The 26,415-nt window shown below is 37.7% G+C and overlaps 1 protein-coding gene across 1 annotated transcript in view; it reads left to right on the top strand.

Annotated features, from left to right (window-relative positions):
• The window catches only part of LOC104258512 (gamma-aminobutyric acid receptor subunit pi-like), a 39,731-nt gene extending 13,709 nt beyond the window's left edge, over positions 1-26,022 (top strand). The window contains exons 3-9 of the mRNA XM_059821123.1: positions 1,887-1,954; positions 3,391-3,608; positions 4,270-4,352; positions 8,839-8,976; positions 18,852-19,004; positions 19,874-20,067; positions 25,711-26,022. Coding sequence (XP_059677106.1) covers positions 1,887-1,954; positions 3,391-3,608; positions 4,270-4,352; positions 8,839-8,976; positions 18,852-19,004; positions 19,874-20,067; positions 25,711-26,022 — 1,166 coding nt within the window. The remainder of the gene's footprint in view (positions 1-1,886; positions 1,955-3,390; positions 3,609-4,269; positions 4,353-8,838; positions 8,977-18,851; positions 19,005-19,873; positions 20,068-25,710) is intronic.
• The last annotated feature ends 393 nt before the right edge of the window (positions 26,023-26,415 follow it).

Below are 26,415 nucleotides of genomic sequence, written 5' to 3'. Positions count from 1 at the left end.
TCACATAGCCAGCTGAACATTGCATTGTCATCTCCCTAGGATGGTCCATCGTTAAGCATGTGCCTTGCATGATGAGGTTCCCCCAAATTCTTGTGTGACAGTTGGCAATAATATGCTCTGTTACAGTCATACATGAGAATCTGGAGGAAGGCTTTAAAAAAATCACAAATGGTTTATAAATCACACTTATTTTTAAATTTAATTTTTTTTTGAGGGTCTGACACATCTTTTGAGGCTGGCAGTATGGTAGCTGTAAGAATGATATAGTACAACGGTAAGCATAAGTATCAATTGATTTTGTTGCTGTTGCACCCTAGAAAGTTGGGCTGAGTTTCCTAGAGGGTCAAGTTTTTAACCCTGGAGGGACAAAACATAAATATATTCTTGGAGTATCAAAACCTGAGAAGAATGGAAAGAAACAGAAGAACAAGCTGTCAATGGTCTGAGAACTTTTCAGTCAAATAGTGTTGTTCCAAAGTTAACCTCCAAAGTCTTCTTCCAATAGATGAACAGTTTCTTCTAATCCCTATGTACTATTTATAGTATATAATAAACACATAGATTACCATCAGGGGATGCTGCAAGCCTACAGTCCTTCTTTACCATCAGGGGATGTTGCAAGCCTACAGTTCTTCTTTAAGCTGGAGCTTTATATTTGAACTTTCAATTGAGTCCAGAATGAAGCATTTACAGATGCTTTCAGGAGTGTCACATGTTTAACAACTTTAACACATGTATTACAAATGGAAATTATTTTGGAAAAAAATAAAAATCCTAATACACTTATACCACTTAGGATGACATATTTTTTCTTCAGTGTTACTCAGTGGGGTAGAGTTGGACCCAGTCTTCCTCTAGATGCCGTTTGGGGGCATATAAGAGCTACGTACATAATGCATTGCAAGGAGCTAAGATGGGGTTTCAGCAATGTGCCTGCGATATACTGGCACTATCAGCTACGTAGATCTCATCTAAAGTATTTCTGCATTTCTTGCTGCATTGCTTCTCAATTACTTGGAAAGATGCACTTATTTAATATGAATTTCCTTGTACATGTACTCTGTTATTATTCTGCACATACTCAACCAGGAATAATGCCATTTTTTCATGAAAGCCCTGTGCAAGTTCTGCATTTTAAAACACACAGCTGGTGATCTTCCTTCTGACACTGTAAAATGCACATTCACAAGGAACCTGAGTCTGAGCATACTAACATTACATTGACAACTAGTTAGGTAAGGTATTTAATCACACTGAATAAAACTTGAGCTGATATTAATTTGAAAAGGAGAATAAAATGACTAGTTTTCCTTTATAAATATAAGTATTTAAATCACAAGTTAACTGCTAATGGTCAAAAGCAAGACATTAAAATGTAGTGACATAGTATAGACAACGTATTCTTAAATAGGCAGTAAATAAAGTAGTCAGCTATCCTGTCTAGATATTAACCATGTGATGTTGCCAGGTGCAACTCCTTAGTTCACTAACATCTGATGGACCAGATGTTGCAACTGGAAGAATTCCTTCCACTGCTCTGCACCTCGGAGCAGAAGGGGGGTTGTACCTTCTGCACCTTGTTGTGCAACATTTTCCCCAGCATTTTTTTTCTGGGAAAAAAAAAAATCTTTATAAACCAGGAAATATATAGCAAATAAAACATGTTTGTTAAACCCAAGATACTGTTAGTCTAGAAGTATTAGATTTTGGTTATGAAATTGTTAAAATTCTTTCATAATCTAAGTTTGAGGAATACTTCCTTTTAAAAAAGCTACTAATCATTTAGAAAAAAATGGATCATATTGTGGAAGATTTTGTAGCCAGTTCTCCTGAAAGCTGAGTATTAAAGAACTATGTGCCCGATTCTGACTTTCTCTTTTTTGCAGATGGTCCTGTGTCAGTTGGAATGAGTCTGGATATTGCAAGCATTGATACAATATCAGAAATAAATATGGTATTGTAGCTTTTGCAATCTTTTTTGTTTTGCTTGTCAATAAGCTGATGTCTTGTGTTTACAGCTGCTGGCAATGTGACTTTGAGGCTTTTCTCCTTGTGCAGTCAATGTGTGTTAGGAGACGGAATTTTATTTTTCACTACAGATGCCAGTTATAGGTCTATAATAAGTATAGAAATGCAGGTGCAAATCACACCTCTTACAGATACAAACAGAAATTTGCTACTGAGTATTAATGTTAATGAAAGGCATGTAGAGCAGTATTTATTTTCCAGATGAAATGTCTAAATCTTTATGCATTTCAGGAAATTAAAGATATATTCATGTGACTTTGAAATCACTCCCTTTCCTTATGATTAGACACAGCTGAACTCATTGTTGTTCTCTTTTAGTGTTACTGTCACACATTAATTTATTCTAGCTGTGTTTCATTACATTTTCATCATTTATTTTTGAACAAACTATGAGATCGAGTATGCTTTTCTAATTGAAGATCCGATGTTAGTATATAGAAATAAAAGGCAAAGTTCATTAATCAGATATTCAATATTAGAAAATACTTGTGTGTGTGTAAATATATAAAATTGTGTATACATAAATAAATATATATACAAAATAAAAGTGTGTATATATTTAAGTACCTCACCATTTCATTACTCAGGCTTCCACAGAAGTTGAATGTTAGAATCTCTCTGTACTTAGTAGGTATTAGTTAGTATTTAGAAAGGGGGAAGTAAGGTCAGAACTTAAGATGAACTTACACCGATAAAAACGCACCACAAAATCAAAAGTTGATTAAAAAGGTGCTAAGAAATAGTGTGACTTTAATGTAAGATTACAAGGCATATTTGATTTGAAGGTGAACTGGGCTGAGAGCTATATTCAAGGTCTTGATAAATTTGAAACCACTGTTTCCCTTGTGATGCAGAAAGGATAGATTGTGCTAAAAGATGATGATTCCCTTCCTATTTCACTAACTTCTTTTGTCCTTTTGTCTGTCTGAATTTATACAACTTTTTACAAAGTTTTCTTAAAAAATGCATTATTTAGTAGTTTATGTGAACAAAATGTTTTTTGCAGCCACTTATATAAATCATTCTAAAATGTAAAGATTTATGGAGCCAGAGTATCTGCTTACAAAACTCTGATGACTTCAGCTGATTTATAGCCCCAGACTTAGGCCATCAGCTTTTACTGTAAAATTCCAGTGAGCATAAGAACAAAATCTACTCAAGATAATATTTCTTAATGATGTCAACCTCACATCAAGTGCTGGAAGATTTGCCAGTACAACTGCTATCAGAGTGCCAGAGTTTAAGAATGGGACATGGAGAGTCACAGGCTATTTGTGCCCAACAGCTGTTTCCATATATTTTTGTAAAACAGAATAATGGTGGCTCATTCTGTATGATAATTTCTTTTTTTTCCTCTTTCAGGACTACACGGCTACCATATTTCTAAGGCAGCGATGGACTGATGAGAGACTTTGTTTTGATGGTAATAAGAGTTTAAGCTTAGATGGTCGGCTTGTGGAAATGCTTTGGGTACCAGATACCTTCATAGTTGATTCAAAAAAGTCTTTTCTTCATGATATCACTGTTGAGAATCGTCTTATAAGAATATACCCTAATGGAACAGTATTGTATGCTCTACGGTATGTATATGCCACATACCAGCCTTTATATTTGGCTTCTACTTACATTTTAAACTTTCCACGTTAGCATGATTCTGTGCTTAAGAAACTGGTCTATTTGTAAAAGTAGAATACGCATGGTCTTGTAGTTTTACGAGTATGTAATATGACTGACCAATATGATTAAATGCTTAAATTTAATAATAGGTCTCATTTTCTTCCCTAAATAGACCCGTTTGCTTTCATTTAGGCCAAATACAGGAATTGTGTTTTGCCATTCCAGTTGTTTTGCAACAAAGTCATCACAGAGGAAAGCAAGCTGTGATGACTGATTTGCATTATTTATTGAAGATTATCCTTTATAATACATTTTGAGAAATATAACAAAATTGTAAAATGTATTGCAAAATATCAACAAAGGAAAAATGCACTCTGTAAGTGAGAAGGGAGCAAGGGGTGGCCCTTTTAGACTGCTGCTAAACTCAGCTATTCTGGAGTGGTTTCCTGTTTGGGATGCTATTACTTTTCCACATTAAATAATGGCAAATGCTAGATTTTTTTTCCCCACAATAGATATTTCCCTGCAAATATTAGTTCAAGAAGTATACATGGTTTGCTTTTATTTTTACTGATGAACAATTTTATCCCATTAATAATCAGCAATACTTTTTTGTTTTCCAAGGATCACCACAACTGTTGCATGCAGCATGGATCTGACCAAATACCCGATGGATAAGCAGACGTGTACTTTGCAACTAGAAAGCTGTAAGACACTTAATCCTTATTATTTTTATACAGTTAGAAAAATATCTCTGATCTTTTTCAAGGGCTGCTAGGTATTATTATCATAGAGGCTGGAATTTTCAAAGAAGCCAAGGGACAATATGTGACCAGTCCTTGTTGAATTACAATAGTATCTGTATACAAAGATAAATGCATGAGACATCACTGAAAATAGCATGGCAGTACTGAAATGCTGCCATGCTTTAAGGATTAAACAAAATCTCAGGAGATTATCGTAGGCCTGGTTTTGCAGCACATCCTGCAATTATTCTGTTGGTCTTCAGGGGGAGTTCTGTGAGCAGACATTTTCCAGCACAGACAGGGAAATACTTTTTTTTTTTGCTTTCAGATAGTATGTGGGTTTTTTTCCCCCCTGAGGCATAATTCCTTTAGGAAAGACAGAAATCAGAGTAAGGCTTATTTGTAAGCATAGAGTTCATATTTAATTAATTTACTGTCTTCATACTGGAGAAAAAGGTAATTGCTTAGACAGTTCTGTTCTGAGATGGATATATACAGATCCTTCTATGACTAATTGTCTCTATGCCAGTGCCCTGGGAAAGAATGTCATCAACTGATGGACCAAGACTAAATAAACCTTTATAGGTTCTCATTTTATCAATCAATGTCCTCAAAATTTTCATTAAAATTTGCTCTCTCCTACTTTGTAGACATGGTTGCTTTGCAAATACCCAAATGTGCATGTTTATAGTTAACTTTTTGCTATTATTCATATGATAAGACTCTATGAAAATATTTTTGCATGGGATAATGTAAAAGGATGCCCAATCCTGTAAGATGAAAATATATCTTCAAATATATGCCAATATATATTCAAAATCTTTTGGAAGGTTTTTCAATACTTGTCAAGTACCATTCAGGGGTGTGTGTGTATGTTCTTTATCTCCTGTTGGTAACGGTCAATTAGAAGATTGCTGCAAAGTTCCATTTTAGACAGAACCACAAAGGGAATCAACCCTAAAACCTTCCTCAAACGGGAGTCCCTCTAGAATCAGAATTTTTATAAGATCTGTTTAACAAATAGTGATTTGAATTAGAATTTGGATTTAGCTCTGATTTATTTTCCTTTGGAAGAGCATATTGGTAAGTCAACACATATGGTTTTACGTCAACAGCATTGCTTAATGAGTCACTTAATAGTTTCTCTAGTTCCAGAATGAAATATATGTCCCACAGGAACTTAAATCTATTTGACAGGATTAAAAAAATGAGAATTCCCTATATAATTAAAAATAAGCATTTTTCAGAATGATTCCATCTGCTTTTTCAACAACACACAAGTGTCTCCTGTCCAAGGGGAAAACACAGTAATGTCCTCACAAATGCTCCCATGACATTGGTGTTTAGTTTTAAGGAAAACAGCTAGAAACAATACATGCAAAAGGAAAGAGTGTGCCTTTAGCTGCGGCCCTTTTTCTTTAGTGCACTGTAATACTTTCTTTTGGGTATGCTGGAAATGGTGTTTTTTCCCTCAGAAGATAAGCTATGTCAATTTATAGATGAATAATGACATCATCCTAGAATACTGCTTGCAAATACCTTTACCTGGAGTTAAGAATTGTGAATGCAAGCATGAATATACATCCACACAAATACTGATGTTTATAAATAAAGTGTAAAATACATAGCAAATATTTGAGCTGAAACAAAGTGTTAGGCCTTTTATTAAGTGGTTACTAATGTAAAGACAAACATGACACAATATTATCAAGTAATGGCTTTACACAGTAAAGTGTACCTAGTGCCCTTTACAACATGCTGTTCTGCTATTATTAGTTAACAACATTAATTGACTTATACTTTCTACACAGCAAGACATTTCAGCCAAAATGTCTATTGTGTCCCCCCCCCATTATTGCAACACTTTAGAAAGTAGTACAGGCATATATTAGGAGACAGAAAGTTGCCACTCTGAGTCTCTGCTGATATGGCAGCTGTGACATTTGGGGATGTGGAGGGCTCCTGTCTTGGCTGGCGCTGCCGTGGGGTTCATGCTTTCTGCCATGCGGTAGGGAACGCCGCCATTCATTCACACTGAGGCCTCCCCCCGCCTCGCCCGCCACTACTCCAAATACATATTCATGTTTTGGGCCCATCTCTGAAATTTTATTTCCTTTTTGAACTTGTCCTTTAGCATTTATTCAGTGAAGAGCCATGTGAAGGCACTTAACTTGTGCTTGACAATCAGGGGAGATTAAAATTAGCAACAGAAAGGTAAAGAAACTCATTTGTATTAGGCATGATGAATGTTTAATTCCAAGTTTACTATTCCTGTAGTTAACCCTGTTTGACATTAGCTGCTCATACTGTATCAACGAAGTACAGGAATGAGACATTTTGGGCTTGAGGTATTAGTTAGAATGAAAACTCAGTGTCACATAAAGAGAATAGAGATTACTTGTAAAAGCCAAGTAACATGGTTTAAGGATTTTGTCTCTATAAACTTTTTAAACATTTTACAATTAGTAGAATATTAATCCCCCTGAATAAAGAATAACTTTGCACAGATGGAGCACTGTGCTATTTAACTTTACTGACTATTGGGAAGACTCTCCCCATGAAAAGTTTTCACAAATAGAGTTTTGGAATTAGTATTTTCAAATAATTTTCATAGGAAGGGTCACTAAAACCTACTAATTGTTCAGCTGATGAAAATACTTTGGACCAAAAAAGGTTCTATTAAAGAAAAACAACCTCCATTTGGTGGTATGCTTGTTATCACCCATCTGGGCATGGAGAATTTCTCCTATCTCACACAGCTTGGAAGACTCAGTATCTTGTAAAAAATAAATAAGAATTTACTGTGGTACTCTCTAGTTCTTTGGACTTTGTTTAAATATCTGCAGTTCACTTACACTGAAGGAAAGTAAAATGAATCCCTGCCTGGAGTCATGCATAAAAACTTCTTCTACGAACCTCTTTGTTTTGGCTGAGGACAATGCAATCATTTGTTTATAAGAAATGTTACTTTTATTTTTCATCTCCCATATCTGGGAAATTTCCCAGCATGTGGTTTTAGGGAATCGAGAACTCAGCTTGGACACGCATGCTTTTGGCTTAGTCTTTTGACACAGCGGTGTTTTGGCTTTAATTGCTATAAATGTGATAATGTGAGGAGAGATTCCTGGTCATGATACGTTTTCAGAAAACCGCCAGTGATAGTGAAAACAAGATTTACATTTAAAGAATGGTCAGGGAAAGAATTTCCGGGTGAAATTGTCATTTTAATTGGTAACCAGCACAGAGTTTCCTTGAAATGAAATTTCTGAACTCTTGTTTTTCCTACATTAAATGGCTTTAGGAAATCAGTTCTTTTTTGTTATTGCAAGAACCAAAGCCATTAACTTAAAAATATTAAAATGCTCTTTTTTATTTTAGTGCATGTTGTCATCTTTGATTCTAGAACTTTGTTCTTTTTGCAGCATATACCCTTGTGCAATGTATTGCATTATTGTCTCACGCTGTAATTTACTTACAATTGACTGGAGTCTAAAAATAATCATCTGCTCCTGTTTCTGTCCCCTAAGCTTAAGCCATTAACTTGCATAATATAAGTCTGTCAAATACAAGAATGATTGATCTAAGCAAGCTAAAGGAAAAGATCTTCAAATGCTCCCTGTTAACATGTAAATTACATTAACATAATCTTGAATTAATCATATACAGTAGCCTGAAAATTGCCTGCCTTTTAATATAATGGGAAAAAACTACAGAGGTATTTTAGCTATGATTGTGCCGCATATTGACAAGTGTGTGCAAAACACGGTTGCCTTCTGATAGATGATTCGTGTTCCATCTCAGCTCCTAATTACTACTTGAAGGTTAAGAGGAAATATCTCAGGGCCCCTGACGCGTGCCATGCCGTTGGGCCTAGGGAAACACGACCATCTAAGCTGGTGTCCTTGGGAAGCATCCAAGCTCCTAAGCCAAAATGTCATTCCAAGTGACGACCCAAGCCCAGCTCAGAGCACAGAGCCAGCATGTAGCAGCCCTGCTGCTCTCCTCACCCCTTTGTTTCTATGGGAATGAGGACCAAATGCACTGCATCAAGGAACAGCAGCCTGGGATGCAACAAAGGGCACACTTAATGTTTAGTCCAAGTGCTGGCAGTGCTGTAATTCATAAAAACTGTATTTCTTCAAAGCTTAATAGCTTTTGCCTTGAGAATACCATGTGGTACTAATCTCTTTTATTAGTTTGAATTCTATACTAGAATAAAAGATATAAAGACCACCTCCAAAAAAGTCAGCTTTTAAATGATAAGGCTTTGCATGTTATTGGGAGTTTTGTTGCAAACAGGCATTATGTTCTGCCAAAACCCGTCATTGTTTATGTCTAATTGTACTTTCAGACAGACAAATAAGAAACAGCTGAACCATAAGTGTGCTCCACACACATTAATTATTGTGTAAAATAAACGCTTTCGTTGGCTTGTGTATCACTACAGGGGGTTATAACATCAATGATGTCATGTTTTACTGGACTAGAGGAAATGATTCAGTTCGAGGTTTGGACACACTCCGACTGGCACAATACACAGTAGAAGACCACTTTACCTCAGTGTCCGAAGCGGTATATGAGACAGGTAAAAACACCCTTTGAACACTTCCTAGGTGCAGTTCGGAATATGGCTCTGGAAACAGAGCAGCATTAAGGAAGCAAGCACATTGCTTTCTCTTAGGAGGACAGTTTTAATTTTCTGCTAGATTACATTCTTGAAACCATACATACTTTTCCAGATGTTACCAGCAGAGACCCAGCTAATAAGTTGGTTGAGAGTTTTTGAGCATTTTCTTGGAGGCTACGTATTGTCTAAAGAATGATAAACAAGAGATGTACTACTACTTCCACGTAATGTCAGGGAGAGCTCTTGTGAAGGAAGAAAAGCTGTAAATTGAGCATTTATATTGGAGTGAGCCCAGGGACCCTGGGTACCCAGACCAGAACAGTTCCCAGCCTTCTTAGAAATAGCCACTCTGGCTTTATTAGGCAAGTCAAAAGCCTCTATTCAGCCATGCAAATTTCTGTGAATTGGATAAGGGTTGCAGTTGTAGGGGTTGCTGGGTGCTTTTACAACTGCAAGAAGTTGGGTTTCATGGTTAGTGCTTGTCAGAGTTGCTCTTTATCTGCGGCAACCTCTGTCCAGCCTGGTGGGCAGCAGAGCATGGGTTGCCCCGGCCTGAGGTTCCTCTGCTGGGGAAGGGTCAGAAGCATTTCCACAGACCTGCTCTTCTGCTGATATTAGGAAACTGCTGTAGAAAGTTTCCTTTAACTGCAGGACTTAACCTCATGAAAGACTCTGCTCCTGTTTATTTTCCAGAGAGTTCAAAAGGGCTTTCAGAGAGTTCAAGACCTGCTAAACCTGCTTTATGCTCTTTGAGTTACCCTTAGGTCCTTCATTGCTGTTCTTCACTGCATACTCAGTTTCTCTTCTGCCAACCGACGTTGACACGCCAAACAAAAGGGTGATCTTTAAATGAAGACACACACATCCTTCAAAGCTGTAGTTTCACCAGAGAATATGTTTCTCTATTCCATTGTTGGGTATTTCTGCTTTAATAATTCAACACAGAGAAACTTTATGATCTAATTTCAGGTATTAATTCAGGCTAAAAGTCAAAAGTTCTCTACATGGGTATAAAAGTGGAAATGAAATACAAACTAGCAGGCTCCAGGATCACGAAGTATCTTGCTACTTACATAACTGACATCTGCTTGCCTTCCTCCTCTTTACAGCTTCTGGGTAAGCAACATCAGGTTCAATCAAAGGAGAATAATCCTTTACTGCTGTTCTGCCCAGAAGGTTATAGGGCCTATTCACCATACAGGAAAGAGGAAGAGGAAACCTGCTTAATTCTTACCACCTTCTATCATAAAGTCCAGACTCTAAAGCCAAAAAAAATTCTATTATTTTTTACCAAATAGAATAAAAAAATTTCCAGTTATAACTTGAGGCATGATGAGATGAACTGTGCTCTTCTTTTCAGTAAATGATGCTGTCTTCCTCCCTTTATATTGGCAGGAATCATATGTATAAAGTCAAAAGCCACTTTTTCTTTTAATTATACATTTTAACACATACATCTTAATTTGATTAAAATTTCCCACACCTGTTTGTTTCAATTCTCCTGTTCAAGAAAGCCATGTTATCAAGTGTAATGCAGTACTTTTAAAATGAAGTCTCATAATCCTCTTAATTTTCTATTGAGTTGTTATGAATAGGTGCTATTTTCTACAGATTTTTTTTTTTTAGGAAAGCAGTGCCTACTGCAGCCCATATTAAAAGAAAAAAAACAGGTTATGGAACTATGTAATCAATTTCAGAATGAAAAATGATGCTTTGCATTTCCTTAACACCATTAATAGATATCTGAGAGTATTTTATAAATAAAAGTTACATTATAAATAACAGTTATTTATAACAGTTATGATTCAAAATGCTAAAGATATGAGAAAAGAGCCGTGTGTAGTAGTTTCTAACACAGCAAAAAAAGCAATCAGGATTTGATAGTCTGTGAACTTGAACAGACAGTACAGCTGCTGTGCAAGTGAAATATTGTACAACAATGCAAAGCCCAGGTTCATGTACAGCCAGAGCCAAATTTAAAATGTAGTCAGCAAAATTCCTGCATAAGTAACTTCAGTAAATTTAAGAAAAGGACAATGTGGATTAATCTTGTTTGTAGAACAGCATGTATCACATAATAGTAACCACATTATTGTAATCACATAATAGTAAGTCACTTTGAATAATGTTAGCGAGATTGCTGGCTAGGGTTTGGTGTTGATTTTGTTTTGGTCCAGACCAATTTCATTTTGGACATGGGTAAATTGATTGCTAGAACCACTTCCTAAACATGTCTTTTAACTATAGTCCTTATTCTGCATACACTGATACACTCTTGGACCCCAAAACCGTGCATCTGCATCAGTGGCTGCTTGGTTTTTATTTTAGCTGTCTAGCCACCACCACCACCTGCGTTCTCAGAGTAATGGATAGGGATATAAAAAGCTGCCTTTCTTATTGGAAAAACATAAAAGCAATGAAGGACTGTTACAGTTTAGCTTTTTGTGTAAATAATCATAGAAATAAGGCTGAAATACACTTTAAGAGTTCATTTAATCTATTCTTATGGCGCAAGGCAAGGTCATTTGTATCTACAGTCTACTTCCTGACAGATGTTTTAGGAGTAAGTTAGACAAACCTCCAAAGTGTCTGCTTCACAACCTCCCTAGATGATTTTTTTTTTTTTTCCTGGTGATTATTACAAGCGTATTTTCCTCACATCTAATCTTTGTCTCCCTTGCTACATTTCAAACCCATTATGTAGATACGGTAGACAAATTTCCTGCTAGTTTTCAGCAGCCCTTTCACCATTTCAGGACAGATATATCTTTTCTCAAACCAACACTTTCCCCCTTTTAAATTCATATAAACAGTTTCCTAGATCTCCTGTCTTTGCTATTGTTCTCCCATCGAATTGCTCATATCTTTGCTGGTGTACAGCACCCAAAACTGGATACCCTGTTCCCATCAGATATCCTCCATAGAGGGAAGGGTTTAGTTAATGCATTTCATGAACTCTGTTACTCTTTATCCATTCTGGGTTGATATTTGCTTCTCTTGCAGAAAGTTGTTGTGCATTTTTGACCTCGTTCAGCTTGTGATTGCTTCTAGTACACTACCTCCTTTATTGCCCTGTAGCCACTTATTCCCTATGCTTTGTTTAGGAAGCTAGTAATTCCCATCTGAGTGTAGGACTTTGTACTTGCTTTTGTTGAATAGTATCTTGTTTTATTCAGGCTGTTTTTGATAGTTGTTCAGGTAATTTTGAACTCTAATCCTGTCCACTGTGCTAATGCTCCTCTTTTAAAAGACGCTTGGTACGTCATCGTGTTTGTTAGTGAGCAGTACTGGGCACAGGACAGACCCCATATGTTCCCACTTGATAAATGCTTCTATTTGCACAGCAAGGGTTAGCTAATTAATTTCAATTAACATTTTTAATTGGCAAAAGAAGCAAACCCATCATTTGTTGAGGTTTGAGGCTAATTGGCTGTTGATAGCTTTTCTTCTGGCCAGCAGCTTTCCTTAGTCTTGCTCTCACTACTGCATCCCTCCTGCCAAGCCTTCAGCAGCAGCAGGAATGAAGAGGCTCAGCGTGCTCAGGTCTAGTCTAACACTGAGTCTTCAGCCTGAGCCCAGAAGGCAGGGCTCTCAGTGCACTTCCCTGCTTAGAAAACCATAAAGTCAGCAAAGTGGCATATTCAAATGGTATTATTTTGGCAAAACAGAGGGGAGGAAGAGACAGAAGCATAAAGTCAGTCTCCTCTCCTTTATGCACAAAGACAAGACATTTGCCCTCTTGAAAAAGACTGCAAAGGGAGCTGGCTGCTGTTCCCTGGCTGCAGTCACTGCCAGGATGTTGATGTCTATCACAAATCCTGCTTTAGCTTCCTTGGGCTAGAGGCTTCCTCAGACCTCCTTTGGCTATGCAGCGCTGAAACTCTGCTGACCCCTGGCCACTCCATGGCATTGGCTTCTCAGGTGGGAGGTCATGACTAGGCCAGTAATGAGTTGCTCTCATTTATAATTAGTGATCTGAAAATCAAAAGTATATAAACTAAAGGGTGTATAAGAGTGTATAAATATAACGGGCTCCTACTCAGACTCTATGTTCATCAGTCACTCTTTCTCTCTAAATAGAGGCATTACCTTGCTTTGTCCTACAAGCCCATCTGCAGTTTCCCAAGGCTCGGGAGATTTCTTAGTTAACAATCAAACTTTTCTAGAATTTTAAATTCTTCTTTTTTGAGGTATGGTACATTGAGTAACTTCTCCCATTCCCTTTGTCAGTTCTTTTATAATCTGTAATTGCTCTTCAATTATTATTTCTGAGAACATCATCTTTGCCATACAGGGTTGACAAACAATCTCAGAACTGTATTCAGTATAATCTTATCTGGTGAGCCTTTGGTCAGCCTCACTTAAGATTCAAGCAGTTACATATGCATATATATCTGTTACCATGTTATGTTCAACTTACCTATCTGAGCTCATATATCACTCTTTATAAGCGAGGTTTTCCACTTGAGTTGATGTTGAAAAGTTTTCCATCATGAGTGTTTTTTGTGATATTTCTCCAATGTAGAACAGTTTAGAAAGAAAACAGTTTTGGAAAATGCACTGAAAAAGTTACAGTAGCATGAAAACATATGGAAATGCAATGAATGGAATGATTATCAATGATATTAAGGTGAGGTGTTTTGTTACTTCCGGGAAGTTCTTTTTTGGGTAATTTTTGTTTTTTACAGGTGAGATAAATGGATACATATATCTGCACACAAACACTAAATGAAAGGGTTTGTTTCGTTCTTAGGAAATTTGAATTTTAAACTCATTTTTTGTGAAGTATTTTTATGAAGATGAAACACATGTTGAGAAGCCTGCCCTGATCTTTCGTTTCCTTTAGTTCACCTCAAGAACAAGTAGGAAAAGAGGTGGCTTATAAGATCTTGACTGTGAAGAACTGAAGACTGATTGTTCTCTGAGGGAGGGACAAAGGAACTGTAATAACATACTAACCATATATAATGACACTCTTAGCATCCTACATCAGTCAGAGAATTGCATTTCAGTTGCACAACTTATTTGTTGGGTAAAAGTGGTGACACTACCTGTTCCTTAAAGTATATGTTAATTGTAAACAAGCAATAAAAAAATTACATACTGAAAACTACATTTTCAGCACCTAGTTAAGGCAGTAAAATTCTATTTAAAGCTTTCCTGTACTGTGCCCTCAAAAGGTGCAAGAAGAGAAGAAAATGATGCATTGGCAGAGTTATACTGATGCGCTTGTGTGAGATGTACATCACAGGTTTTAGCTGGCACCCAAGAGGTTAGCATACATATTTCATGAGAGAGAAGAATGTGCTCTTTGTGCCTGACTGCACACCCCTGTGCAGGATACCAAAGTGCTTCTTACATAAAGAGTAATGTGGAGCAGTCTTTTATTGGAGTACAGTTCATCACGAAGTCCACAGGAAGTAGCTGTGGGAAAGATACTCCCATCCCATCACACTAGAGTGGAAGTTGGGAACTGCCAACAGCATTTGTAGAGCATCAGTCCTTCCTTCAGGTGCCTTTGCTGTGACCGTCCATTGGCCGTCGGAGGGCAGCAGGAAAAAGCAGAGATGCAGCGTTCTGCTATCAGCTGGGAACAGACGCCATAGAAAAATGGGATAATCCAAAAATGCATGACCTAGGGTGATAAGGAAGCCTGTTGGTCTAGCTTTATATCTATTTCTTAGGCAGTGCAGCAATAGTCAGTGTTGATAATCATCAGTATTACGGCAAGATCTATACAAAGTGTCAGATAAGCAGTGCTGTAAATTAGAATATTGTTTTTAGAAGCCAAAAGCCAAACTTCAAAGGCAAGTTATAATGAGGAATAAACTAGCTTTTCTTGCCTTCAGAAAGATCTGCCATAGACCTAGACCTACACCTGCTCAGCTGCTGGGAAAGAATCTCTGCTGGTATAATTTTTATGATACTGGAACAAAAGTACTCAGCTGGAACCAACTGAAATTTGATTTGTCTCATCTCTTTCTACTTTCTAGGGGACTCTTTTTTTTTTTTTTTAAAAGCAGTAGAGAGAGTTAGAGCAGGTATGGAGACTATAGTCTGCTATCTAGATTTGTTCTTCATCTACAAGCTAGAGCTAGTCTAGTCTTGTACTTCTGCCCTCTAGTAAATTCTATAAAGCCCAAGCAACTCTGCTTAATCTTCTTTCACCTAAGTAGAATACCTCACCTTCTGGTGGGTTTAGAGTATGTATACTGACAGTCATGTAGGTTCAGATTCATCTGAGAAACTGTTAAACACAGTAATTTGATACTTTGGTAAGCACTAACACTGTGCCTTTGCTGCAGAGTTAGCTATCCACACAGAGATTATTTCCATCACATTATCAAATTTAAATCAGAACAGTCACACACTGAGGTGCCATCCATCATGGGCCAGAAACTTGAATGAAAAAGCATCTTCTCATTTTAATGTAAATATTTTATTGTCAATAAGACTCAAGCAAGGGGCAGCCTTGACAGTTTTGAGGAGTTAACTTGAGCTGTACTTGAGTTAACTCTAGTAAAGCCAAGACTAGGATTACATGAACCTGTTTCACTTTTGATCTGACTGATGGCACCGTAGCCTCAGATGTGCAAGTCAAAGACAATGAGATACAGCATTACTGTCTCATATGCAACTCGCGTAATAGGAGTAGCAAATCTGTTTCTTTTAAAAGGTGATAACTTTTGGTACATGTGGAGTGTAGATGAAAAAGGGACTGTAATATTTCCCTATCTTCATTTTGTCCCATTGCTCATTTCTTTAGCATGGTAAGTATGCATTGCATACTTTTTCTTGACTAGTTCTTCCTTCAGTTTATTACAGGAGGAGCTCATATGGATTCTATGTATAGGTTGCTTCAAAATTTCCATTATAAAAGCTCTTCTGAACTCTTTAGAGAAATGCTGACACTATTATTATCATGTCCATGATGTGTCTTTGGATTCTGGCAAGCAGAAAGCCTGAAGGTTAGAGAAATGCCTTTTCTTTGTTCCCCAAAAAGCCACTCAGCTATAAGCGGTTACATCTCTATTTCTCTTTGTTGTTCACATTGCTTCAGAAATTTCTGGCATCAGGAAAAATAACACGAAAGAACACAGGAATATTCAAAGTGCTTGTCTACACTTGGAAATTGCAGCAAAGTGGCAAAGTGTGACTTTCAAGTTCGATATTTTGAACTAACTTCCCATGTATGTGCTTGACTTTTATACCAAGGTGAACGGAGATACAGTTGTAGGGTGCTAACAAGGAGAGGGTACTGCTGTATGGCTATTATGTATTGGCTATTTCAGAGTCTTCCTTCTTAAAGATAAATGCTAAGGCTGAACCACAGGAACCCCCAAGTGCCTGTGGTACTCTGCAGGAACCATCATCCAGTCTCTTCACTTCCCTTTGCTGGGTACATGGCACCACATCCTTCCCTTTGGTCAGCACAGAAACACAAGACAAACGACTTCTGTGGAGGATTCAGTTTCCTGCTGATGGTTTACATTGTTGGGGTGCAAACACTGCAGGGAAAGTCTTATCTTTGCATTTAAAAATATCTCTTTTGAGTCCTAGTTAAATAACAGCCTAGAAGATTGCAAGCAAAATCAATAAAATCCTTAACAGTTTTTATTAAGGTATTAAATGCTTGCTCTTGCACACTAGGAAACCACAGATTTACAATTGCCTGTACAACCCTAGTTCTCTTTCCCTAAATATGCTTTATGCTATAGTCTTTTATTGTACAGACTCAGTGTTTTCCCATAGCGCCAGAGCTGGATTTAGCGCAAGGGTGAGTGCAGACAGAAGCAGGAGTAACGTTGTGCAGTCAACTGTAAGTTTTGCGCTTCCTAACTATTGAGTGCTTTACTTTGGTCTGCTTACAATTCAAATCGATTTTAGTGGGCAAAATGACTTTTATTGAAACAACTGTGTTGGCAAAAATCACAGTATTGATAGAGGTACCCTAATGTAAAGTTCCTCTTTTCACATAAAAGTTATGATACAGGTATAAATCATCTTTGTATCTCCTGCCTCATGAAGAGAGTTAAAGTCTACTGTCTGTATCCTTTTTTCTATCAGTCAGAAACTTGAAGAACTCAATAGGTTGAACTTACAAAGAAGAACCCTACGTACAGTGTGTTTGTACCTTCAGGAGGAGAAAGAGCTGACTAGCAAAGGACTGTTTAGTCTACTACTGAAAGGGCAGAGTCAACGTGGCAGAAAGCTGAAGTCAGATTAAGATTAGAAATTAGGCATTCATTTTTTAACAGATAGAATGATTTTAATCATTGTAACAGATTACTGAGAGAAATGGTGGATGCTGCATGTCCAGGTATCCTCAGATTAAGTCTAGATGTCTGAGTGAAAGGTGGACTCTATTCCAATCAAAGTGATTGAGATCAAAGCAAGGGATAACTGGGGGGATTTAATGATTTGTGGTTAGGGTCAGACTACATAATTTAGTGATACTTTCTGATTTTAAGAGTTCTATGAAACCGTATTGTTCTGTGGATGCAATTTATACAATACTTTTAAAAATGGAAATTTAACCATCCATTTTCTCACCTGGGAGCAAGAAGACGTTTCTTGGCATCCATTACTTGCACTTCAAGCTTTTAAAAGTACTCTTCTTTGACTCCATGTCTCATAGCACACCTGAGGGATGCACAAATAGCCTGTCTACGCATATATTGTTGTTGCTAAAGTGCATTTACCGTTCTGTACTTCTGTCCTGACTCACAGCACTCAGCGTTGGAAGCAAACATAGGTCCTGGAGTTCATCATTTGTTGGATTAAAATAGATGAAGCCAAAGCTATCTGACTACAGTATATTCAAGCACTACTCTCTCACTGATATTCTGGTTCAATAATTTTGTTCAAATAATGTTTTAAAAAACTTAAATACTTTAACACTTAATTTTGAACTTTGAACGTCAGAATAAAAAGTCTGTTTTGCACATTTAAGTAAGTAAAAAGCAAGCTTTTGCCTTACTTTGATCCATTGGACTGGTGACAGTTTCAGATCCTGCACTTCTGTTGCCCAAACATAGCCAAATTTCACTCAGTTAGTGAGCTGGATATCAAATTCAGGCTTTGTTTACCAGTATGCTGTTCCCTAATGAAACCCAATTCTGTCTGACTCTGGGCCCAAACTTTCTTCTTCTGGTAATCACTCATTTAGAAGCAAACCATTTGTGCCACAACAGTGACACTGCTCAGAACAGCACAAACGCTGTGATGCACTGATGTAAAGAAAAAATAGATAGTGAAGATGTAAAGATACTCCTTGTTTTTAAGTGGAATAGAAGAGATAGGCCAGCAGTATGAGAGAAGCTACCTTTGATCCGCATCTTGAGCAACAGTATACGAAAAGAAAAGCATAATAAACCAGATATCTGAGGCAGTTAAGGACCCACTCTACCTTCATAAAATTACAATTGTTATTATGCTAGTTTACATAGTAGCTCATTGTGGTAATTCTTATGAATAACCACAGCTAAATATGTGATTTCAAATTTCCTTGCATTGTGTTATATAATGAAACATCCTTTCCACACATTGATGGATTTATTTTTTCCTTCACTAATCCTCAGCGAATTTCCAATTCAAGATGCCTTTAATGAAACTGTGAATATGGTGACTGGGTATTACATATTTTGATTTTTTCCTTCAGTTCAATTTCGAGTCTTCATGATAGAATTTTCAGTACTGTGTTTAACATTTTTCAAGCTTGTTTGTTAAGCTTTTACTGCACTGTAATGCACAAAAGTAATACAGATTGATAATTTAAAAAACTTTCTGTGAATTGCACCTTCACAATATTTTTTTTCCTGCTCTTTCCACAGGACATTACCCAAAACTAGTGTTTCACTTTGAACTCAAGAGAAACATCTTGTATTTCATACTAGAGACATACGTACCATCAATCCTACTGGTGGTGCTCTCCTGGGTATCATTTTGGATAAGCCAGTCATCAGTTCCAGCCAGAATCTGCATAGGTGAGAAGCCGATAAAACAAAACAAACCAAGAGTTGGATCATTAAGGTGCTTTCTTTATTGCACAAACATGGCATCCATTTCCAAAAGTTGCAAACTCTTCTGAGTTTTATGGAATTACTTTGCTGGTTTGCCATCCACACTATGTTATGCAGATTCCCCTTAAAGCCTTGTTATTCTTTAATTAGCAAAATGTCTTTGGGAGCTACAGGAGACTTGGAGGCAGGGGAGGCTGCTGAAAGCAAAATACTCAGTCATTTTTGAAATAATTTCAACATATCCAAACACCTAGCATGCACAGACAGAATTGTGAGGCTTTTGTGAGGTCTAATGATACATACTAATTAACACATGAATAATAAGAGAATTAGAAGACATTAAATATAATTAATTTCAGATAAAGGATATTCTGAAAGGGAAAGAATGTAATTCAGTTCTGATCAGACTGCAGGTGAGGTGGGAAAAACACTCCTACAGAAGGGGAAAGAAAGAAAGATTTCACATCAAATGAGGCCAGTGGGCAACTGCACTGAACAAAATGATATCTGAATGTTTTAAAGGGAGCGTTTGCATAGTATTGCAATAATAATGCGTTAATCATAAATATACATTATATAACACCAAAATATCTCTCATTTTAATTTCCAGTCTTCTCAGCTTTGCAAACATTTTTCATGAATGTTTTTAAGCATTTAACTTCAGAATCACAAGTTCATTTGCAAGTCGTCTTTCCAAAACATGATACATTGAGTGCTGTGGCATACTAGGTGTTCACAGGGCCAGGAAAAACTGTCTTGTAGCAGGGCCCTTGCAGTAGCGGCCCTCATTGCTATCTGTGTTTTATCAGAACTTAGATTTTTGCATTCCACAGGTGTTACCACAGTCCTTACTATGACAACACTGATGATGGGAGCCAGGACTTCACTCCCAAATGCTAACTGCTTTATTAAGGCAATTGATGTGTACCTCGGTATCTGCTTCAGTTTCATCTTTGGAGCACTGTTGGAGTATGCTGTGGCTCATTTCTGCACTCTGCATCGACTCAATTCAAAGGAACTCCCAAAGGTATTTTAATTCTTTGATTGTTGTCCTACAGGCTTCAATTATACCTGCTAAAGAGGATGAATTATCTTAGCACTAATGGTAAATGTATTTAAGAAAGTTCCTATTTTAGAATAAGGACAGTGAAAACAGAAAAACCTTGAGAAAAAGAAAAATTATTTGTATACCTAGAATTTTTTGGAAGAGATCAAAAAACCTGAAGCACCCTTCCATAATGATTCTTTCCTTTGGCATGGACTTTATGGCCATTTATCAAACAATGTGCTAGGTGTATCACAAAAATCATAGGTACTAGTTGTCTTCCCAACAATGACATTCGCTTACTTATGGTTCTAATAGACTGAGCCCAGTGACCTGATCTTACTGCAATACAGCAAAAAAGAAAAGATTTTATCACACTTCATTTATGAAACCTTCTGCACATGCATGGTACATGAGTCAGTTTACTAGCAGATAGCTTCGCGTATTAGGTGTATTAGATCCCTGTAGCCTTCCACTTACACCTTCTCTTTCAACAGCTGCAGCTGAAGGTCAGACAGATTCACCTTCTGTTCTGCATCATTATTATAGCAGTGCTTTTTGCTGCTCTAATGAGCTTCTCACAACCCTGAAATACTGTGAAACATACTTAAAATAAAAAGGGATCAAATCAGCACAGGCATTTTTGAGTCCGGCAGTGGTCATCTTGCTGAAATAATCAGGACATGTTCATGAAGAAGTTTTGTCACATCTTCCATCTCCAGTGTTTAGCACTGCTTTCATAAGCAGTGAGAAAGAAATCACAAGGAAGTTGGAAGCTGATTGTCTTGCAGATTTTAATTATGGAACTGAATCTAATATGCATGATAGAAAAGAAAATTTTAAGCAGCTTATGAAATTTCTGAATGAATAGAAAAAAGTAAAACATGGAAAGTGAGAAAAACAGAAAAAAAAAGCAGGAGAAAGCTTGGTTGAGTGCTGTAGGGATAAATAGCCAGAAGAAGAAAGATTGTTAACTGTTTAAGCCAAACTAGAGCAGAGCATCACAAATGCCTAAGCAAAGCTCCTTGGTAGGCTCAAGAAACAGGATATTGAGTTCAAGTGTAGAAGCTTAAAACAATAAAGATCAGCCAAGATGTGTTTTTTTGATGCCTCGATAGTTCAACAATCAATATGGGATTTTGGCTGTTTGGATGAGAGATAGGGTCTGTAAATGCACAGGAATGTGTTCAAAGCTGTCATTAGATCTAGGTGTGTGGATCTAGGTGTGAAAAACAGACACAAATCTGAGCCACCCAATGGGTTTTAAAAGATAACATCTAAGGGGGTAATGTCTGCAAATGGGCAAACACTTGTTTTGAATGAGGATTTGAGTGGAAAGCCTGAAAGTAATTTTTCTTGGCAAGGTAGCATCAGTGACAATTCCCTCTGAGCATATCCATCTCGTGAAGTAAGTGGTTGTCATTTTGCTCATAGAGCAGAAAACACAAAAAAGCTTATTGGAAGTTTGGGTAAGAAAATGAAGTGTTTCAGTGCTTGGATGATTAAGCATCTTTGGATCTTTGAAAGGCACTTATGACTGCCCTTGCCTTTGCCTACCTGTGTCAGATTCCCTTTCATCTGGGGCAAATGTACTAGTGCTTGCAGATGGGGCAGACATGGGAACTCATGGACTTGAAAGACGTGGATTAAATGGAGGTACAGTCCTAAAATGAGGAAGGAAGAAAGACTTAAGGTACAGTTTTGTGATAGACTTAATGACTGAAAGGGATGGTCTGACACTTCAGGCATGTTCCTGCCTTTTGCTGTGCATCAGGAGTGAGCAAGCCATTCCAACTCACTTCTTGCTCACACAAACACAAGCATATAAAGGAAGGGGCAGTTGGTTGGTCCTAGATCAACTCAAGACTCTGTAGAATAAGGAAAATGCTTGTCATGTCCTTTTCCTACTGTAGCCAAGGACAAGCACCGCTTACTGAGCAGGGTGCCATGGAGAGCATAACTGACTTGTATTTCTCATTTCTCACTGTAAAAACCAAAACATTGCAAGGACAGAAGTAGCAGCTAAAATCTCACGTCACTGTCTAGCAGGTACTTAACAAATTTCTGTGTGAATATCATCACCATAAATGTGTTCTCCTCATTATCGTATTCTCTTGTGGACACAAGTTAATTAGAAATCTCACTTCTCAGTTTGTTATTCCTGTATGAGACCTGATACAAAATTTGCACTCAGAATTATGTAAATAAATGTAGGAGGTGGATGAAAAAATGTAACCCTCTGCCTTGTATAGGAATTCGTTGTGCTGGTTTGCTTTCTGGTTTGCTCTTTAAAGCAGTTGGGCACTGATATATCATGTTCTTCTGAAGCCTTTGGGGTCTCCAGTTTAGAATATAAGCTGGTGAAACAGCTCATCATATCCACAGTCTTGTGGTGTCTCGCATCACGTGAACCAGGACCCATGGAGACAGCTTCAAAGCTAATGGCAAAAGCAGAGGAACCACCTGCTGCAAGGAAGTTCAGGCAAAATGTGCCATTCACATCAGCTGCATAACAGACTGCCTAAATGGAGGGCTTTCCTCCCCAAAATCCTGAGTTTCTTCTCTTTTATACAAAGGTGTGAACTGTGCTCTCCTATAAAACAGAGAAATTCTCCCTGGCCTTCATCTGTCTTTCACCTAAACCTCTCCCTTTTGGTCAGAAAGGAGGAAAATTTGAAAACTGAAAATAAGGTTACAAGGGCAGTGTTCAGCCTATGTGGCATTTCTGTGCAAGAATCATGAGGTGTTTCTAAACACCGATAAGCTCCAGGTGTGCAACACTCTAGGTTGAAGTATTTTTAATCTTGAGCATCTTTATTATTCAATGGAAGGAACAACTTTCCTCAATTCTGTTGGCTGTTAGATGTCAGCAAACACTTCAGTTAGTATAAACAGCAGCCACAGTAGCAGGTGCCATATACAGTGCTTTTCAGGTGATGTACAGTACCTTTCCTGGATGCTACCAAATTTGCATCCAAACAGAGCCCTTAGAGCCAGCTGCCATTTTCTCATTAACAGCTGGAATCCAGAGAAAACTTAGTGTGACATTTAAAATTAAAACCACAGTTGAACACTTGCAACACAATTTTTTTTATATAGCGTAAACCAGCTTAATCTTTCATCACATTCATTTTTCCATAGTGAGCTGAAAAAATCCCTTGATAGTCCTAGTTTGTGAGCCTATATTTTTTCATAAACTAGCGGTTGTGGTTGTTCTGTAGACTAGCTTTCTCCTTTCCAAGCAATGTGATACAACACTTCTGCTGTAAACTCGTCTCTGTTCCACGAGGGCCCTGCCTTGTAACGCTGCAAACAGAATCAAGTACACATGCACCGCGTACGGTATTTTCTGCTTAAGTAATAACTGCCTCTTGGGGAGTAGAAAGGAGTTAAGAACAGCCTAATAAAGCATCAGCCTCCTGCGAATTGTTCACACGCGGTTGTGTGAAAAGAAAAATGGCATGTACGCAATGCCCTTTCATGCTCTGCAGTAAAATTAATTCTGTACAACATTTAGCCAGCCCTACCCGAGAGACAAATAGACTCTTACATTGAATAATGCCCCAAATCCTACCAGTTTTGAAGTATAGGTGTTGTTTTGCTCTTTATTCCCTTTCTAAAAAATGAGAGCGGTGGAAAAAAGTCAGGACTCTTCTGACAGGTTTCTTTATTTTATTAACTTTTGAAGTGCTGAGTGCATTCATTAGGCTGTCGCTCCGGTGCCTTGCCTTGTGTGCCAGGCGCTGCTGAGAAAGGCTTCTCTGCCATCCCCAGCACGTCCCTCGGCTGCCTAACCGTTTTGAAGCAGAAGAGCTAGGTATTTATAACAGAGTTAGGCCCCAAGTAAAACTCCAGGTTTGAGTTTTAGTACTACCCTGGGGCTTGTTTAAGGTTCAGACTGGAATTTTATGGATTGATCCTCTTAATGCTTTATAGGCAGATTTTTATCCTGGCCTTTGGTTTCAAAATTCTCACATAGCTGTGGGAGCCTCGGTGGAGGATGAGCAAGGTTTTGTAGTCAGTGTATTTTTAGGATGAAACGTTGTGTTGAGCTATGTTTATCCCTCTCAAATGAAATATATGGGATTTTTTTGGCAAATTGAAAATGAAAAGGAGTAATAATCCCTTTTTCTAGCCCCATCTGTTCTGCTTCACCGACTCACAGCAGTCTGAAGACATTGTCCAGACTCCACTTTAATTTTCAAGCCCGTTACTAATTTTAGATGAAGAAAGGCTCAAGAACCATGCCGCCTGCAAGTACCCTGGGCAGAAGAGCAATTCTGCACTGGCATGGAGATCACTCAGGTGGCTTAATGAGCTTTCTTTGACTTTAATAGCTGGGATATTTCTAAATTACCTTTTTGTGCAGCTACACATAGGGCTGTACATCTTAAATTTTCTAAAGTTTGTCCTTGTCTAATCTATTTCTTCTCATGATGCAAATGGAAAAAGCAAATTGGCCAGAGGAAAGAGATTCTGTATTCTACATTTCACAAATAAATTTTTACCCTTTTCTTGCTTGTATGCCACTCACTGATTTGGAGGGTAATAAAATCATCAGGAGAAAACTAAAATTATGTGTACACCCGCCTGAATTAAAATGACCCTTCCTCTAACTATACAAATTTAGGTTTATTTCAGATACAAAGTTGGATCCAATCTTCATAGCTTGGATCTGCTGGTATCTCTGCAATATCCCAAACCAAACTAAATACCCCAGAACTTTCAAGGAAGTTTGTGTTTAGAGCTGAAGCTGCAGTTGATGTCTAATCCTGTGTCCTCTATGAGTCAGTAACAGAAAACCCACTGACTTCAAAGGGTAAAGATTTCATACATGAATTTCATGGCTCCGAGCCATTTCTAATCAAAGAAGCAACACCCACCAGAAGGCTTGTACAACATTCTCCAAAGAGCTGTCTTGATGCAGTGAAGCACATAAAAATGTGCTTAACCTTAGCATAACTTCGGACTTAAAGTGTGGGTTTCAGGACTTGAAAGAAAGTAGTATGAGCTATTTAGTATTAAATTAGTTGTGGGGCTTGTCCCTCTTTATGATCCTCTTGGTTTTGTGCCTTTTTTTTTTTTTTTCCTTTTAAATATTTTGATTTTCATCACAAAGCGCCGGGAATAGAGTAGACAACTGCACAGAAGGAAAGTGTCTTGTATTCGGGGGTGCTTGATTTGGGGTGCAATCAGCTTGACTAGCTGGTCTGGCAGCTCTCCCACCTTCTCCATCTCCAGAGTGGGGCTTTGCTTTAGCGGCTTTCTAGACACTGACCTTTGCCAGTATTTTCCCTGAGCAGAAGACAGCTTATTGTTGTGCATTTCATGGATTTGCTGCCCTCTTAAAAAAAGCTTAGTGGGCCATATTTGAACAAATCCAGCTTTGCCTGACAGTCATACGAAAGTATTTGCAGTAAGATGTTCCTTAAGTCAGTGTTTTTCCTGTAAATGGAAGCTTTGCAAGCTGAAAGGAGCTGTCTGGTGCGTGTAGGTGCTTGCCCTTGAAATCAGGGAGCAAGCTACAGGTGGAGCCGTGAGAAAAATCCTATTATTTGCTGCAGCTCTAAAGTAAATAGGTGGTGAAACACGCACTTAAGTACCTGCTGTTCTGTTTCCTATCAGAATGAGGATGAAGAGGGTGAAGGAGAGAGGAATGGAGTCCTGGCAACAGTTGCTAACAGTTGCAGTGCCCCTGACAATACAAACAAGATCGATTCAAACAAGAGCAGCGAAACCAACACCGACGGTAAAAGGGAGAGAAGTAAACACAGTGGGTGTAGTTCACCAATGTCAGTAATGAAAAGACTCTTCTGTATCTTTGATTGCTTCCACGTTAAAAATCCTTACCACATAGACAACTATGCCAGATTTTCTTTCCCGTTGTCATTCATCATAATTAATGTATTTTATTGGGTATATTATTTGTATTTCTAAATATTTTAATGTGTAAAATTGGTTTAAAGTTTAGAAGGTGGATATGGGAGGGGAAGTTGCAGAATAATGAAGGAGTTGCATTTGGATAAAGGTATATGAAAGGACATGCCATCTTTTCAAGCATTTCTACAAAGTTTCTTGTTAACTCACTTTTCCACTATTAAATGACTGTCTTCCAAAACTGACTTTCCTATAGCATGCGCTTCCCATATTAAACTATTTATCAAAGGCCAGTAAGTCCTTCTGTGATATTTTAATGGTCAACTTTGTAAAATAAGAGTTATATTACACTTGTTTCTGAACTGCGTTGAATACACTTAAGAATAAAAACAATGAAATGTTGTTTTCCTGCTATGCTTTCAGTATTTAGTTCCTTCTAGCTTTGTCAATAAC

Source organism: Gavia stellata, chromosome 9, assembly GCF_030936135.1.
Source record: "Gavia stellata isolate bGavSte3 chromosome 9, bGavSte3.hap2, whole genome shotgun sequence".
NCBI lineage: Eukaryota > Metazoa > Chordata > Aves > Gaviiformes > Gaviidae > Gavia > Gavia stellata.
This window is presented reverse-complemented; position numbering and strand designations above follow the sequence as displayed.